Here is a 13,502-nt window from a genome sequence, read left to right as displayed (position 1 = left end):
TGCCAAATTAAGTTGTATTAAACTATAAACTTCACAACACTAAGGTTTAGTGCTTTTACATGTGGGGGGGGTATTCTATAAATATGCATTGAATTAAATCCTTAAAGTTGTTGCTTTTCGTTTCAATTTGTTTTAAAGAAATGTTTGATGTTAGTTTGTTTGCCTTGTGATTTGCCTCTTCTAAATGTGCATTGCAGAAAATCACTTAATTCAAATTTCCAAGTATTGATTTGATTGTGGTTATTATTTTTGGTTCAGCTATCTATGGATAGATTAATATTTTTGGCCAGTGTATTTTTAAGGGCCACAATTTCCTCTGAGAAAATGACTATTAAGTGTAACTTTTGATTATTATGTGTTGGAATTAAATCACAATTAGCCTTTAATTCCAAACTGGCTACCTGTAAGGAAATTGTCCCATATTCTTTTAATAAATTCTGGAATGTGTAATTTTTAAAAAGAATATAATTGGTCATAATTGTGTTGTTTTATCTAAAGGAATAACAATTAGCAAGTCAGAATTTTTCCTTCAGGGCTTCAATGTAGCCTCATTCTAAACCAAAAATGATTAAGGTTTTCATATTGTATGCCATCCTGGTGAAAGAAAGATAATTAAAGCCAGCATTGACCCCCACACTTCAGGTATACCTTATGGTGCAAAAGCAGGGATGAATTAAGAATGAATGTTCTGATGCTGTCAGAATTGCTGACCTTTGACCTAAACTACATCAAGTTTCATGTCTAGCCTAGATATGAAGTTGAGCACACCAGTTAACCTTATATTAAAAAGCCATCTTCTAGAATTAATTGCTTAAAAATTTTGTAATTTCTAAGATGGTAACATTAATTTATAGTAACTTAGGCAAACCTGGGGTTTCCAAACCCCTCCCTATTAATGTGTGCTATGTAGATCCTTGTGAAGCCGCTGAAGAAAAAATGGAATCGACATAAATCACCCAAATGTGCACCCATCAAATTTGTTATATATTAGTCTTACAGTCATAATGATTTCTGTGTAATGTGCTTTCTGGCACATGTACACAGAGTTGACTGTTCCATTAATTTCCTTTGTCACCTTAATAGTGATAACTAAGTATACTTTTGGACTAAATTTTGGCCTTTTAAGGTCTACGATCCTAGTCATATAATCAGTGTTTAGTAAATACTTGTTTGTGGTTGCAACCACAGCATAATCTTCAAGCTACAGTTTTGTTTTTATTCATTTTACTTAGTCCTATATGAAGACATCATACCTCTTACAAAAGTGTTCATCATGAATTGTATGATTGATTTATATGACAGTAATACTCTTGGTATTAGTAGAATTTAACATAATTCGTTGAATATAGGGAAATTTATATTAAGATGGAATTGAATAATGGCTATCCAGAATCAGATTTGCAAAATGGAAGACTTTGATAACAAGTCACAATTAGTTTTCCATGTTAAAGACAGAAACTTTCTATATCTGAGTAATCTGGAGGTGAGGGGGGTGTCCTATAAACCCTTTATTATCTTCTCTCCATAGCACATCCTTTTTTTCAGAAGGCCAGTCATCAGACACTACTGGGCAAGTCATTAATTCCTGTTTGCCTCCATTTCCTTATCTGTAAAATGGGGACAATAATAGCATTTACCTCCCAGGGTTATTGTGAAGATCATGAGATATCATTTACCAAGTGCTTTTGTAGGATCTGGCACATAGTGAGTGCTATATTCTTGTGTTGTTGTTCCACCACCATCACCACTCCTCCTCCTCCTAATAATAATGATGATGATGAGCTGGTCCAATTTCAGTTGAGTTCCAGCATCTTGATTATTACTACTGATCCTGACCTTTTAGCTGGGGAAGCAATAGCTAATCAGCCAATTAAAATTTTCTCATTCCACATTTGTTGAACAAATTATGGATAAACTAATTAAAATAGTTTGTATCAACTTGACAGTAGAGTTCAGGTGGCCTGGCTATATTGCTATTTTTTTTTTTATTGTTTAACTTTTCTTAAATTTACTCAGTTCAATTCAGTAAGCATTACCTACTATGTGACAGGAGGTTTTATAAATTCCAAGACCAACCCCCCCCCCCCCCCCAAAAAAAAAAAAAAAAAGAAACTGTCTTTAGCATCAAGGAACTTGTATCCTCCTGGGAATAAATAATAGTGCATATATATAGTAAGCACGCATATATGAGGAAAAACTTAACAACTGAGTGAATCAGGTATCATTTGTGTATTTAGTATCAGGAATTACTACTATGAAATGTTGAGCAACACTTGAAATTATCCGCTTTTAAGTTTTTTTCTTCATATTATTTTTTTCTATATCCTATCTACTTTTTTACTTTCTGTAGAATAGCCTTAAATGATTGTGGAGGTCATGAAGTAGATGAAAATTAAGCTTGGGCATGTCAGTATTTAAGTATTTCCATTTCTAAATTTATATCACCCAGGATCCTGGGAGTGGGGATGCCAGGGAACAATCATCATATCACACTTAGGTACATAGAATCTTGTATCTTTAATCTTTTAAGTGTTCATAGGGTCCTAGCAGGTATAAATTGATTTGATTTTAAGTGTAAGCTATGGTTTTTCTCATTTTGAAGGCTTGCTTTCTGTCGTTCAGTTCTGTTGTTCTCTATTTTCATCCATCCTTCGTTTGCTTGGTTATTGGGGGGTTTTTTTAATCACCATACATTGTTAGTCAGAACTGAGGGAAAGTGATTGCATAGTATTTCATCTGGAAGTTTTTAAATGTACTCATTTTGGGTGTTCATATTTATGTAGCAGTCAAAAGCTGGGCCTAGGCACTAGGAACTCATTAGCACAAGACAAAATAGACGGTCCCTGCCCTTCAGGTATTTCCATTCTATCACGGGAAGCATTTATTAAGCACCTACTGCTGCTAAGACACCTTACTTTTCAGTCAGATCTTCACAGTGTTTATCTTGGCATCTACCTTTCATACAGATTTTTCTCATTTCTGTTCTATAGCTTTTTATTACTCTGCAGATTTGGAATTCGTGACACTGGATAAGCTCTAGGCAAGGGTTTAAAAGTTTCTTTGTGTCCTTTCTGCTGCTTGTCAGGCAGTTATTGTATAGCACCAGTACATGAGAGTGCTTCTGTACTTCTTAAAGTCAGACAGGCAATAAGGGAAAGATGGTGTAGAGTGAGGTTAGTTAAGTTTATTAATAAGTACATCCCAGAAATGCAGTGACTTTAAGAATGATGATGGTGGTAATCAGTTCTCATAACACTGTTGCATAATTGTTGGCCATCATCTCTCCTAGGTCAGTCTTATAGGAAAATTGTTCAGTAAAATAAAGTGCAAGAACATATATTTACATTATTTTGTTCAGTCACACCTGACTCTTGGTGACCCCCATGGACCATAGCCAGTACTTTCCATGGTATTTTCTTGGCAAAAATACTAGGGTAATTTGCCATTTCCTTCTCCAGTGGATTAAAGCAAACAGGGTTAAGTGATTTGCCCAGAGTCACAAAGCTAGTCAGTGTCTGACTCAGGATTTGAACTCAGGTCTTCTGACTCCAAGTCCAGTGCTCTGTCCACTGAACCACCTAGCTGTCTCTCATCTTCCTCATATCTACCTGCAAAGAAGGAACACAGCAAACTTCTAAGATTTGAGCATGTGTTTCATGCTAGTTTAGTAAGTCTGATAATAGTCAGCATTTACAAAGTGCTTTAAATATATTATTTCCTTTTATCCTCACAATAATCCTGGAAATAAGTGCTAACTACTAGCCTCATTTTACAGATGAGGGAACTCAGACAGACAAAAGTTAAATGATTTACTTGTGATGGGTCACATAACTGGCAAGTATTTAAGGTCAAATTCGAACTCAGATCTTCTTAAACTATTCACAGTGCCACCTGTGTTTAGATAGTTATAAACTAATTTTTTAAAAAATAGTAGTGGAATGAGTTGAGAGTATTTATGGCATAGTAGTCTGGTTTGAGCAAGAGGTAAAAATACAAATTATTTATGTTAACTGCCAGGTTTTAACAAACAGTACACCTTTAGGAAATGATGAGTGAGAGAGTCCCTGTGTTGAACCTGAGTGTATTTCTTTAAACTACAGCAGATCTTCAGTGTTATAAAATGTTTTTTTTTTTAAATCAGATCCTCCCCAAAATTTAGTAGGCAAATTAATATAAAGATAAAAGTGTCATTAATGTTTCTTCATCAAATGTTGGATTGCTAGTTATAATTTAAAACTAGGCAGGAAATTTTCTGTTCCCCCCCTCCGTACACATTGAAGTGTCAGATTTGTTTTGATAATTGTTTTAATTCTCAGTTAGATGTTAATAAAATTATACTCCCAAGTAGGTTTCTCAGAAACTGGTATTTGATTGAATAGATACTGAACAGCATGATACCTTGTTGATTTCAGCAGGGGGGAGAGAATGTTGGCTTTTTTCACCCAGAGGGTCAGCCACAACGACTTCCTCAGTCTCCAGAACTAAGACAGCATCCTGTTCGGAAAGTCACACTGACAAAGGGAACAACACTTCATCAACAGCAGCAACCTCCAGTTGCAGCTCACATACACTCAGCTGTTCCGCCAGGAGTTAAAAACATCCAAGGAATTCACCCAGCAAAGAAGGTAACATTTTTGTCTTTAGAATCAGTTGGCCCTTCACAAAGGTGAAGGATGTATTTAATAAACACTAAATTTTTTTTTTCACTAACCTTTCAGGAATTCAGAAATCTCTATTACCTATTAGTTAGCCTCAGGGATTTCTCTTGTCTCATTTCTGAAAACAGTAAAATACCAGTAAGCCATTGTGTTAAGTTTGCAAAGTACTTTACATTCATTATATTCACAACTTTATAAAGCAGGTTGATCTCCCCACAGTTATCCTTAGCATGTGTGTGTGGGGGGGAATACTTTTGGGGGAATTATTTGAATAAACTGTTTGATTAAAAATAAATTACAAAATTCATGGACTCATGTGAGGCATACTGATTTACCAATGAAGATTTAGAATAATGACTAAGAGTAATACAGTAGTAAGTAACATATCTGTTTATTATACAGTCAGGGTAGTAAAGATTCTTGGTAGTGTTTAAGGGGGGTGGGGTAGGGTGATGAAGTTTTAAACTGCTCATTAGGGGTGAAAGGGTCAGTCTTTTCAGAGGGTAGAATTGTAATCTGCTTGTGCTCAGGATGGCCTCATCAGCTGCAGCGTTGAAATCCCAGAGTTGGTGTCCATAGGCAGGTCTATGAGAGGTTCAGGCAGCAACTGGAGAGAGCTCCTCCCGTCTGCAGGACTCTGGAAAGGTACTGAAAGTCAGTGAGATTGAAGGAGGCAGCTTCCCAAGTGTCTAAACCAGAAGCTTCAAAATGGCCAGTATATCTAGGGTCTTCTTTTCTCAGTCACCCAATTAGAGGTGGTGGGTTCCAGCCTAAGATCAAAGGTATAGCCAATTTTGGTGGCAGTGTCTTTTTCTCAGGTTAGTTAGGTTTCTGATTGACTGCAGGGCTCTGAGAAGCTGCTGCTGTCCTCCAAAGCAGGAAGAAAGCTGAGTCATCAGCCTAGCCTGGGCCAGGCTACTTACCCATGCCTGAACACAATACTGGGTCTCCCTCATCTCTAGCTACATAGCTGCCAAATTGGCATTTCTCATGTATCATATCATTCTCCATTTCAAGAAGCTGATAATTTATTCATTGCATTTAGCATAAAATATAGATTTCTCATTGGGACTTAAAACCCTTCGCAGTCAGGCTTCATTCCCAGCTGATTGATTACACAGTTCTTCTTCCTCACATATATGACATTTTATTCCTCCAGGCGTAGTTCTTCTTCCCCATAACACACACTACCTTTTATTTCCTTCCTCCATGTCTTTGGAAAGACTACCCCCATGCTGGGAATGCCTTTCTTCCTTACCTCTACTTCTTCAAACCCTTGCCTTGTGTGGAAGCCCAGCTTAAGTACTACCACCCACATCAAGGCACTTCTTATTTCCCTGATTGTTAATAAACCACTCCCTAAATGTATTGACTCATGAACACTCTTATGTTCTCTCCCCCCAGGAGAACATAAACCTCTTATTTTATTTGTATCCTCAGTACCTAACAGGTGTATTGTAGGTGTTTAATAAATGCTTGTTAATTGGTTGATAGCTACTACAGGGGTTCTGTTATTCTTATTTTATAGTTGTGCAACCTGAGGCTTCCGAGTTTGTCACATGCCGTGATCACACAGCTGTTAAGTGTCAGAAGGATGTTTTAAACTTTGATTTCTTATGCTTCTTCAAGACCAGTGTTAATTCCATTATCCATACCATGATGCATTTCACTAACTGAGATGTGCTGTGGAATCAGAAACTTGCTCTTTGACCCTGGGAGGGTTATATAACCTCTCCCAGCATCAGTTTCTTCCAGGGATTGAACTTGATTGTCTCCCAGATCTAAATCTATGATTCCTTAAACCTAAAAATGACTACAGATAACGTTTTTTTCAATATTTTCCTGATGAGACAACCCAACTTCATCACCCCCACAGACTTTTAATTTAAAATGTAAGCTTTCTGTGCAGCCTGTTTCTTAAACATGCTTTTGGCAATTAAAAATCAATTTTCTGTTTCACATGAAGCATTGACTTCAGCCCTCAACACCTATTAGGGACTCTTTATACTTAGCCTCTCCTTTGTCACCTGAGAGTTTCCATAGCTTGAGATTTATCCTTTTGTAAATTGACCTAACTTTCGTTGATGGTTTCTTCCACTAAGGATTAGGAGTTGTTTCTAAACAATCTGTGGCATTAAGATGTGTTCTCCTTTGGCAGAGTCAAAAACCATTCTTCTTTGCTTAACTTAAATGTGTCATTGTATAGTAGTGGTCAGAATGCTGCATGACTGTACTGGGTATCAGTGGATGCTGATTTTCACATCCTGCACCCTCAGCTTGGAAATTATCCTAAATGATCACTGCTTTAGAGCCCCTTCAAAACTCCAAAAATTCTGTAATTCTCAAATTGCTATTACTGAGTTGTCAAGTTTAGATATGGAAATAGACTGAGATTTTCTTTCATGGGCTACATCATGAAAACCTGAATCTTTTATGTGAACCATTGGCATTTCCTTAGAATTAAAGCAATACTCTGACTGCGTATACCTTTATGGTGCCCTTGATATAGTTACATCCTTTTTAAAATGAGCTCAAGCAGAGTCATAATCCCTAATTCTGGGGTCATTCCCCCAAAATCTGGGGATATTGATGTTTGATAGGGTGAAGTACTGGTATTTTTCTTGCTTTTTCCCTAATAGTTGATTAAATAAGGATTATCTAAGTTTTGTATTGTCTCCTAAGTGAAGTTGTTGGCAACTTGATGCATTCTCTAAATAGCAAAGAGCTCATTTTTCACATTAATGTGATGTTTGGGGAGGTCTCCAATCTTTCTTTGAGGAGTTACTTTATGTTCCTTAAACTTTGAGGTCATTGGAAGTAGGGCTCACAAAATAAGTCCCTGATAACAGATTCAGAAAGGGAGATGGTTCACCATAAGGAAAAGTATTTTAAAAGAGCAAGTGAAGGAATCTGACATCACCAGGCTTCTTCATCTGTCAGATAAAGACTTGAGGTCTGCTATTAACAGTTGGCTATGTGATAGTCGGGATTGCTTCTTTTGTTTATGATTTAGACTGGGGGACATCCCGTCCAGCTCTCAGGTTCTCTTAGGATCTTGATCCACTGGTTGAGAGTCCCTGATATTAGTAACATTAACATTGAAAACACCTTGGGTTTGTATGATAGCTCTCTTCTGAGGAGTTCAGATTCAGTCCATCTCACTAGCATCTGGTGAAATAGGAACAAGTAAAACTATTGCATTTTTTTTCCTGATGGGAGCCTAGAGTACGAAAGGATTAAGTGACTTTAGGGAGTACTCAATCATAGGTAAAGTTTTTTGTCGTCTAATTTTTTTTTCCTTCTGTTCTTTGATTTGGAATTTCTGTGTTAAAATAGCTTTTGGATCTGATTTTTAAAAAATAAGTTCCATCGTTGGAAAGAATACACAGTGTGATACAGTAGATAAGATACTAGCATTGGAGTCAAGGAAAATCTGGGTTTGAATGCTGCCTCTGATGCTTTATTAGCTGTCTGACCATGGGTAAATTATTTAACCTCTCCAAGCTGCCCTTTCCTCATCTGTAAGATGGGACTTATAATGCCCATAGTAGTAACTACATCACAGTGTTGTTGAGATTATAAATATGTAGATGTATATACATATGTGTGCATACACACACATATAATCATATATACTTAGCAAAACTTCTAAAGTGCTCTAAAATATCAATTATAATTATAAATTGTACATCCAAGCCTATATTAGAGTTAGTTAAGGACATGTTAATTGTTGCATTTTTAAATTGAATATTTCCAACAGTTTATTTCTTCTCACTTGTGCCTATGACTTACAGAAACTTTTCAGAATATTTGGAAGTTAGTCTTTTTGGAACATTTGAAGTTCTTTGGGAAAGGACTCAGGCAGTTTTACAAAGACTTCCCTTTTGGGTCCATTACTGCTTGTCAGCTCTGTTAACTACTTTACTGTGAGTTTTATTAGAAGCATCTTGAACCTAATGATCCAGGCAGAGTAGACCAGAAATAAATTTGGAAAGATGAGAATGAATTGAATAATTTTATTATTAGAAGCATCTCTTAGCTTTTTTTTTAAAGCAACATCAGTAACAATTTATCAAGAAACTCCTTTGGCTGGACATTTAAGATACAAAGAGGTGTGGGATCTGTATGTTTTCAGAATAAGTTAGATTAAAGAGGTCTATTACTTGTAAATGTCAGGACAAGGGCCCTACTTTAAGATAAGAACTTTCCGAATTTCTTATTATCTTGATGGCTATGTTTATTATTGTTGTTATTACTATCGATAATGATAGGGACAGCTAGGTGGTGCAGTGGATAGAGCACCAGTGCAAGAGTCAGGAGGACCTGAGTTCAAATCTCAACTCAGACGCTTGACACTCGCTAGCTGTGTGACCTTGGGCAAGTCACTTAACCCCAACTGCCTCATCCTGGATCATCTCCAATCATCCTTATGAATATCTGGTCACTGGATTCAGATGACTCTGGAGGAGAAGTGAGACTGGTGACCTGCACAGCCCTCCCTCACTCAAAACAAAGTCAAAGTGCAAGCCATGTCATCATTTCTCTGATGGTATGGTCTTCTTCAGCAATGAAGGGACAAACACATCAGTAATGATAACATTTATGTAGTTTACAAAGCACTTTACAAATATTTCATCTCATCTTCACAGCAACCCTGGAAGGTACGTAATAGGTGCTGTTATTATCCTCATTTTACAGTGGAAGAAACTGAGGCGAAGTGACTCACACAGTGTCACGCTGTTTTGGTTTGAGGCCAGATTTGTTTAAGGAAGTGATAAATATGATAAAGCTTAAATTGACTTTAGAACCACGTTTTTAGCAATCAGCTGTTTCTTGGATAGTTATACCCATTTTTCCTAGATTTTTGAAAATTACAGTTCTGTTATTGATTAATATTTCAATGAAGGTCTTAAATTTTTTATTTTTCAAAGATAATCTTATAGTCAATTTTACGTAGCTAATAACTGTTGAATGAAACTAATATTTTCCATATGAAAATATAATTATTTGATTTTCATTAAGTCTTGTTTGCCACCTTTGTTTACCTACAGTTCTGGTTTCTTTTAAAATATCTTTATTACCCCTTAAGCATAATTCAAAGAAATAATTTCATTAGAATTTTAAGGAATATTGTGTTTTTGTATTATCATTACTTCTCATTGGAACCCACGTAGGTCACGGAGTTCAGTTTAAAAATTTTCCCACTGTCTTTTTCATTCATCTCTTTTTTTTATTAGGCTGTTACTAAATAAATTATATTCCTCTTTACTGAAATTTCATGATGCTTTTTCTAGTGGAATTGGGCAACTGAATTATATTTAAAAAGTTATCCTTTTTATAAGAAAGTTAAGAAAGCTTAATCATAAGCGTTTGGGGGAACTGTTTTCTGAACTCCCTTCCAAAAGCTTAGAAATACCATCTCCTTTCCTATCAGTTTGATATTCCAAGGACTCCTTCCCAGTACAGTTTTCAGCATGGCCATTAAAATATTTACAAAATGGGTTAGACATCTTGACACAGTTTGGTTTACCTTTATGGTTCATACACACTTTTATAGGCTTTTAGCCCCAAATAACCTGATTTCCCATGTGAACAATTCATATTCAGATGATTTCAACAGCTTATATTAGCTTACATGTATATATGATACTTAACAATTAGATTATGCTTTCTGAGCAATAGTGCTATGTGACAGTGCAAGTGTTGTCATTGTCGTCATCATCATTATCCCCAATTTCCAGATGAGAGCACTGATATTTACAGAGGTTTCATGACTTGCTTACTTAGGAGTTTTAGGTAAGACTTCTGATACTTAAACCATTGCTTTTTATGTCAACTTGGGTGCCTCTCAGATGTAAAACTAACCATCAGTGTTGATGTGTCTCAGGCAACAATATGTTGCAATGGAGAGAGCCCTAGTGGTTGGGAGACCCAGGGGTTTTAACCCTACCTTTGTGACTCTGGGCCTTGATTTCTTCCTCTGCAAAACAAGTAAGTTGAACTAGAGCTGATGTCTTATACTCTTTCCAGTTCCAGATTGCTGCTGTCTGATGATTAGCTGGGAAAACATTCTGGAAAAATAGCTGACAGTAGATGGGAAGCTGTCAAAGGAAAAACAGCTCACTTGCCTTTGTCAGCTGCTATGTATTTCAGTTGATTCTGAGTTAATTGCTTACTTTCATATCTTGCTATCTATAAAAATAACCAAAGTTCAAACTTAGTAAATCACAACTCTCTTACTTTTTGTTGTTGGCAGGTTATTATGCATGGGAGAGGCAGAGGAGTAGCAGGCCAGATGGGCCGGGGACGCTTGATGCCAAATAAACAGAACCTGCGCGTGGTGGAGTGCAAACCTCAGCCCTGTATTGTGTCAGTTGAAGGGCTTTCTTCATCAACTACTGATGTCCAACTGAAAAACTTGCTGATGTCAGTAGGACCCATTCAGGTAGGTCACCCTTGGTTTATCATCTATATGCCAAAAGTCTTTTCATACTCATAAGCCAAATTAATTCTGTGATATCAGAAGTTGTGTTCTTTATGGGTTAGTTACTTCAGTTTAAAGTAACACATTAGAAAGGAAAGGTAGATTTGGTTTACTGTGCAACACTAGTTATCAGTCAGAACATTTATTACATACAAATGTAGGTATATAGTTTAGGCATAAGATTTTTTTTTTATCAATTCAAATCAGTTATTTTGTACAGAAGACTATTCTAAAATTTCATATTAAGCTCTTCAGCATGTTTGTAATCATATACTTAGTATCAGTGGAAGAATCAGAAAGTTTTTTGACTAATAACACTTTTTCTTAAACAGTATTTCACTGTTAACCCTATACATTGGCACGAGAACTCTTTTAAGTTTATAGATGTATAGGAATCCACTTTGACATTTTATGCCAGTTTTCCCAGTATGCTTAGACGCTTTCTATTCTGACCCTTAGAATGTTGTGTTGAGCTAGCTATAAAAACTTCTCCAGCACTGTTATTGTGAAAACTTGAAGTTAGCCATCAAAATTCCCTTGCATGGTACAGTTACTGGAGCTGTTATGTGAATGAGGATACAAAAATAGGTAGACCATTGGATTTTTCCTTGAAATAAACCCTATGTATATTTGAATCTACCCTTATCTGTTAATGTCCACCAACACCTACCCAGTTCCACTTCCACATTTATTTGTGGGTGTGGGAGCAGTTTAAGCAGCATGAATAATGTAAAATTTAGGGACTGTTGTATTATAAAATCAAGTGCCTGAGAGAGGTGATCTAGGTGAGTGTTAAAGCACTTTCTGAGTAGAAAATGCAAGTGACATAACAATTTTTTAAAATCTACTTATAGACATTTCAGAAAGACACAAGCATAGGTGAAAGCCCTTCTTCAAACTGTGGCAGGTATTGAATGTGACTAATACTCTCTTACTTTCATATGTTGCATTTCCTTGTCATATAGAATGACGTGTTCTTAAATTATTGTGTTAACTAAAATGTGTGGAAACTTCATTTAGTAGAACAGACTGTCAGGAGCTAGACTGAAAAAGTGGTTAGATATCATGGTCCTCAGACTGCATATAAGAGTTATTTTGTCTCTAGCAGTCAGATAGTTGATGCCACTTTGCAAAAACAAAACTGAGCACTAAGAACTTTTATTTGTATTGCCATACATTCATGCATCCATACAAGCATGTACGCAGGCACACACAATACATATGCACCAATGCACGTGCACACACAAATAATAGTATAGTAGGACTTGAAGCTTAATAACAGAGCCAGGTCTGGAGCTTGGTCTGATGGTTCTGAATTGTGACAAAGTACCAGTGATCCCTGATTGAGGTAGCTCATCCTTTTATATTCATTGTCCTTGAACCTCTAGTTCAGCTGGGCTGATGTCGGTCAATTATCCAACAAGCTTGTATTCACCTACTATTCCTGATACTGTTTCATGTACTGGGGTACAAATACAAGAGTGAAACTGCCCTTAACCACAAGGAGGTTGCAGTCTTTGGGGAAGCAATATGCTCTCATATAAATATTTATAAAATAAATAAAAAGCCATTTAGAGGAAGGAGACACTAGCTACTGGAAGAATCAGGAAGGCCCTTCTATATGGGGTGGTCCTGGACCTGAGCTTTGGAGAAAAGTATGGAGTCTTTGAGAGGCAGAAACAAGGAAGGGTTCCATTCTAGCCTGGGTAAAGGCAGGGATTTAGTTTCTCACTGAAGAATTCAGTATCACTGAAGCAAGTATTTATTCTAATACACAGATTGTAGTAAGCAACTGGAATACCAGGGACAGGCACTTCTGCTCTCTTTCAGACTATGTTAAAATAGATTTTTTTTTAAACCCCCAAGGTGACATTGTGAAGGTTAGTCCAGAGAAGTCTTATGATACTGAAAACTCTTAAACGAAAATTAATATTTCTCAGTAAAAATTTCTCTTAGCTTGTGCCAAGACAAAACCTTTGTGTAAATAGAAGAATGTATATTTGTAACCTCATTGCCTTCTGAGATCACCCCTCCTCCTTCAATTGCTTTTCCGTCTCTATCCTAATCTGCCGATTCTCTGAACTGAAAAGAATAAGAAAACACTATTCTAAAAATATGTAACCAGGTTATGCAGAACACATGTAAGAGGAAGATTGCTAATGTTTATAGTAATTTAACACCTCCTTCCTTCCTTCCTTCCTTCTTTCCTTCCTTCCTTCCTGAAAGAAAAAAATCTAAATCTATTTAGAAAAAATAAAAATCTAAATCTAAAAGTCTAAATCTATTACATTAAAAAATTTTTTTTCCTTTCCAACTAACCTGAAAGACATCTTAAATAAAACCCCCCAAAATCCCTGAGG

At 36.3% G+C, this 13,502-nt stretch overlaps 1 protein-coding gene across 12 annotated transcripts in view; it reads left to right on the top strand.

Moving 5' to 3' along the window:
- RBM33 (RNA binding motif protein 33) overlaps positions 1-13,502 on the top strand; it is a 178,356-nt gene that overhangs the window by 134,940 nt on the left and 29,914 nt on the right. For 8 of the 12 annotated variants that reach the window (XR_011976745.1, XM_072652116.1, XM_072652112.1 and 5 more), the window contains 2 exons: positions 4,413-4,625; positions 10,915-11,103. Coding sequence is in view for 11 of the 12 variants with exons in the window: in XM_072652116.1 (XP_072508217.1) it covers positions 4,413-4,625; positions 10,915-11,103 (402 nt within the window). In the remaining variant the exon portion in view is untranslated. The remainder of the gene's footprint in view (positions 1-4,412; positions 4,626-10,914; positions 11,104-13,502) is intronic. The other 4 variants (XM_072652119.1, XM_072652109.1, XM_072652111.1 and 1 more) reach the window with 2 other exon arrangements.

The sequence above is a fragment of the Notamacropus eugenii genome, chromosome 3 (assembly GCF_028372415.1).
Source record: "Notamacropus eugenii isolate mMacEug1 chromosome 3, mMacEug1.pri_v2, whole genome shotgun sequence".
Lineage (NCBI taxonomy): Eukaryota > Metazoa > Chordata > Mammalia > Diprotodontia > Macropodidae > Notamacropus > Notamacropus eugenii.
The sequence above is the reverse complement of the archived record's forward strand: the minus strand, read 5'-3'. Positions and strand labels throughout refer to the sequence as shown.